The following is a 5,001-nucleotide window of genomic DNA, read 5'->3' on the forward strand; positions in this document are numbered from 1 at the left end:
TAAATAACATGAATATTATAAATTGGTATTTTTAAGCTTGTAAAATTTTGGTCACACTGACATTGTGCTGCAGTTGCTAGAAAAATATTATTTTTTTGTAGGTTTTACTTCTCTTTATGTTGTAACAACTCGGCAAAAAGCAACAAAACCCAACATTTAATGCACACACTTTATAACCAGCACATTTGCCAACATGGATTGCAATCTGGGCAGCGAAATTGGTCAGAAGATGCGCGTACGTTTAGTTTTTCTCTTCGCGAAAAATCAATGAACTCGTAATCAACTCGGTTTTTTTTATAATATATTAATATTTCAGAGTGCCGTAAAGGCGAAACTGCTCGAGTTAGGCACTGGCGGCTCTGCCGGCTTCATCGACGACGAGCTGCCCGACTATGTTATGGTAATGGTGGCCAATAAACGCACCAAACAGCAAATGAACGCAGAGCTAAATCTGTTCCTCGGAGATCAGACGGATCTCTTCGTAACATGGCTGCACGAAGTTCTTCAAAAGCTGCAGGAAGTCACGCTGCCAGCATCAAGTGGTGAGTTATTTTATAATTGTATTAATTTACAGCTCACTTTGATAATTTTCTCAGCTGGCAGTAAGAAACGCAAATCACGTCAAGCCGAGGCGCCCAAAGCAAAGGACAAAGAGAAGGATAAGGATAAGGACAAAAGAGGCAAGGACAAAAGGGATAAAAGGGCGCACAGAAAATCCGGCGACGACTTGCCTAATACATCAGTTGATATTACAAAAAGATCAGCAGACTCAATGCCGGCAATTAACTCCATAACGGATGTCTTTGCCGAGGAGCTACTGGAAAAAGCTAAAAAGACGCTCGATATGGATGGTAGCCTGAAAGATGAGCTGCTGCTCAAGAAGAAAAAACGCAAAGCAGCAGAAGATGATGAGCAACCGCAGCCGCAGCCACTACTACAGCCGACAACAAAAGATTTTGATGTACCAACCGTATCAGAAATTAGCTCAACTACCACCAGTGGCAATCGGGAGAAGGATATTGCTGAATTGGCCGAAATTCAGCGTAAAATCTACGCGGCCAAGCAGCATTTGCGCCAGATTGGTGAGCTGGACGATGATGAAAGTGAAGAGGATGAAGGCCAACAGCTTGTCGAGGATGTGCTAAGTCTCAACGAGCAGGATGAATCTGTTGCCCAAGATTCCACTGCTGCTGTTACGGAAGCAGCCAACGCCAGTACGAGCACACGCCGAGCAAAAAGTCCCATTGTGTTTAATAGGACGACCGAACCTGTGGTAGCTAGAGAAAAACCAAAATCCCAAACTGAAACAACATCCCAGCAAAAGTCTAGTGAGGAGCGTTCGGAGCGTCGCTCCGTGCACGAGCGTTTAGGCTGCAAGTCCCAATGTCCACAGCAGCCACAACAGCAGTTAACGCCTCCGGAGCGTCCACAACGCGTACAAAAGGAGCTAGAGCTTTATGTACCAGCTCATCGCCGTCGCAGCGAGCAGCAGCAGGAGGAGAGCAAGAAATTTGAACGTGGCAGAGAACGAATTCATCGCAACGATAGTCAGCCGAGTCGCCGGCGAGAGAGAGACACGTTGCGCAGTCGACGCACACCTAGCCGAAGTCCCGAATCCAACTTCAAGCATCGCATTGGGTCGCGTGTGATTGTGGCAGTTAATAAGCCGCCGGAGCCGTCCGACGATGAGGATCTGCTGGAGAAGCCCGTTAATTCGGTTATCAAGATTAAGCCACGGCCACAGGTTTCGCCGCGGCGCCAAGCCTGCAAGAATCTGCTGCTTCGAGCCGTTGCCGATGCACAGCGATCCACGATCTTGGCCAAAACGACGGTAACGCCGGCAACAGCTGCTGTTGAGGCGTTAAAGCAACGAGGTACTGGAGACGAGCCCGAGCTCATCAGTTCCACGTTAGGCAAACGGCGCTCAAATGATTCAAGTGGAAGTGGAGCTGGAAGAGAGCTGTTCCGGCGCAGCAGGCGGGAACTGGTGGTCAATGTACTGCACAGAGATAGCAAGCGGATGCGTCACTCGGCCGAGCCACATGCTGAAATCAATCTGGTGGCAGAGGAGCTGGAGGAGGAGTATGTGCCCAGCTTGAGCGTTGGAAACTATGAGGCTTATGTGCCACAGCTGGTACACAACGATGCGTCGAAAGTGGACATGGATATTGACATGCATGTGGAAAAAAGTGCCGGAAACGTTAGTGGCTCCACAGCTGGTGTATCCAAAACACAATTTGTAGTGACGCTGAATGGTGATAAATCTTTGGGAAGTGTCCCTACTGCTGCCTATCGGAAGCGTCCACGTAAACGCACGCCTTCCCCGCAAGTATCCTCGACCAGTTGCACAACAGTGCAGTTACTGAGCGCTGAGCCAACCTCAACGACCTGCACTTCCTCAACAAACAACAACAACAGTAGGCGTAACAAATCCAAACGGGCGCGCAGCTCGTCGCGGTCTTCCCCTTCCACATCGAGCAATACGCCGCCACCAAAGCCGTCGCGCAGTCTGCTTCGCAGCGAGGTGCTGAGACAAGCGCCGGAAATCAAGAAGATCATCATTAAGAATGACGCTGAAGACGATGAGGAGGAGCAGCAGTTGCCTGCATCGCCGCGTAAGCATGGTACCCAAAAGCGACAGGGCAGCAACTCCAACATGACCGCCTCTTCCTCCAATGACCTTAAGGCAGACTCAAAAGTTCAGCCAGAGGAGAGCAATCGCTCAACTACGCCACCACTGCCACCAATGCGGCTGCAGAAACGCGATATTAGCCGTGAGAAATCAACAGCGGCGACTGCGGCTGCAACTCCGGCGACATTAGAGGCGCCTGCAAAGGCCAAGCACACGCCCATACGCTTCAAGCTTAAGACGGAGGAGGAGGAGTTGCAGCCGGTAAAGAAACGTCGATCCGGCAGCAAAGAGCGTGAATCGTCCATGGAACGACGGCGAATCTCTATACGCAATGCGGAAGATCGAAAGTACGATAATTTGCCGGCATGTAAGTACCTCGAATTATTTTGTAGTTTTCTCTATGTTGTAGAAGGTAATGCTTACGTGTGGCTGTTAATGTGATGTTAACCGAAAAACATCTTAAACCTAACAGAGACCTAAGTTCTTCGAATTAGCATATCCGTTAATACGAGGACGTTTTGAGACTTAATTTCTAATCGCTGTTTTTTTCCATTTGGAGTGCTCGTTTTGGTAATAAAATTTATATGCCCTAAGCTAACCCTCGGCGGATCGCAAAAACATACCATACGAAAAATATAATACTAACCATTCATAATTCAAACAAGTAATAATGCTCTTCTCGGAGAGCGATCGAAAAGAAGATACCCTATAGCTAATTCAAGAATATCGTTAATTTTTAAGCATTTGGTAATTATTAATATTTTATAAATTAAGTTTATCTAGAAACGGTTGCTAACAGCAGCGACTGCATCCCTAATGCAATAAGCGAGCGTTATTTTAAAAAGCATATTAATTTAATTAAATAATTAAATTTAATATTTTGGATCGCTATTCATAATTAAATTTTGATTTGATTTTGAAATGAAACTGCTATAATCGTGAAAGGCGCAATTACGCATAAGTCAATTTGCTAACATTTTCTCTGTTATTGCTATGGCGTTGAGTTCACCTAAATATACGCATTATAATTTTAAAAATAATAGATTTGTCTACTCATATTTTAACTAATACATTTCGTATGCCTCGTTTTATGCTCAGTAAGCGCCGTCAGTGTGGATTCAACGGTTTTAAAGGTGACGAAACCAAAGGAGCGCTGCAAATACCATCCCAATTGCAGCAAACAATTTTGCGAATATTATCATCCATCGGCACCATGCAAATCCTTTCCCAACTGCAAATTTGCCGACAAGTGCATGTATTCGCATCCAAAGTGTAAATTCGATTTGGCCTGCATGAGCATCGACTGCAACTTTGCGCACAGTGGCAACCGGGATCTGAGTCACGTGCAGCTGGCGGCGCCGCCTCTGTGTAAGTGCAACATGTGGCAAATATTAATCTTATTAAGTTGTAATTAATATATTTTTTATATTGATAGCCTCGCATGTCATACCTGTGCAAAATTACAAATCAATATCCGCACCGGTGACGGCGACCACAGCAACCACCATGTGCAAATATTATCCCAATTGCACAAAGGCGGGCTGCACCTTCTATCACCCAAAGCCATGTCGTTATGGCAAGAACTGCATTAATAAGCTGGAGTGCATATTTTATCATCCGGAGATGCAAAGCAAATTTAAATGGGTGGCGTCACTGGGCTGAGGATAACTGCTCGAACCAGCGCTCATTTTCATTAGCATTTTTTTATTTAGCAGATTGCACACCATTGAAAGTAGCGCAAACTATTCACGAACAATTTTTCTTAAATAATTATTTCTATGCAAACTATGTTTTGTATTTTGGTTAATTTAATTTGTGAACTTTATTTGCCTTTTCATTGCATATTTAATATTTTATATTCTAGACATTAGCTCGCGAAAACATCAACAACAAAACATTGAAATATTAAAACTGTTGTCAATAGATTTGTTGCGCTATGTTTAAAGGCAGACCTGTCTACATCTAAACTGTAAACGTCATATATAAGTCGGTGAATAAAATTTAGCAATGTACTTGCTACAAATTGGATATCAAAATTAGTTTGAGTTTCGCACAGGTTTTGACGAGATATATGGAGTTTAAAATGTTTGTTATAACTCCCTAAACCGGAATAAAAAGTATATATGTACTTCTATATAGAAGTAACGATGAAGTATAAGTGAATATTTGATAAACATTTGGATTCTATTTCACCAATTGATAAATAAAATTGAGTGCCAGACACCTGCCTTTAAAAGTAAACTACGAGTGACTGCAAATTGCAAAATATGACAGTTCACTTGTATTACCAGCATATTTAATAAATGTGCAGGTCTTCCAATATAACCCAATCTACATATAAATTTATATGCCCAAATTACAAAAGAAAC

At 43.7% G+C, this 5,001-nt stretch overlaps 1 protein-coding gene across 2 annotated transcripts; it reads left to right on the forward strand.

The window, feature by feature from the left end:
• The first annotated feature begins 43 nt into the window (after positions 1–43).
• Nab2 (Nuclear polyadenosine RNA-binding 2) lies at positions 44–4,355 on the forward strand. Of its 2 annotated transcripts, none has more exons than XM_064698527.1 (5): positions 44–235; positions 317–542; positions 597–2,999; positions 3,731–4,000; positions 4,068–4,355. In XM_064698527.1, exons 1-5 carry the CDS (start codon positions 194–196, stop codon positions 4,292–4,294), a joined length of 3,168 nt encoding a protein of 1,055 aa, XP_064554597.1. In that variant the 5' UTR covers positions 44–193; the 3' UTR covers positions 4,295–4,355. The 2 variants fall into 2 exon arrangements, 1 of the variants encoding a protein (XP_064554597.1); XR_010438167.1 differs by lacking the exon at positions 4,068–4,355 and adding an exon at positions 3,227–3,379 and having other exon boundaries at positions 102–235; positions 3,731–3,862.
• Positions 4,356–5,001: the final 646 nt, after the last annotated feature.

The sequence above is a fragment of the Drosophila montana genome, unplaced genomic scaffold (assembly GCF_035044405.1).
Source record: "Drosophila montana isolate Dmon_TW-CO22-7 unplaced genomic scaffold, ASM3504440v1 contig_779_1, whole genome shotgun sequence".
NCBI lineage: Eukaryota > Metazoa > Arthropoda > Insecta > Diptera > Drosophilidae > Drosophila > Drosophila montana.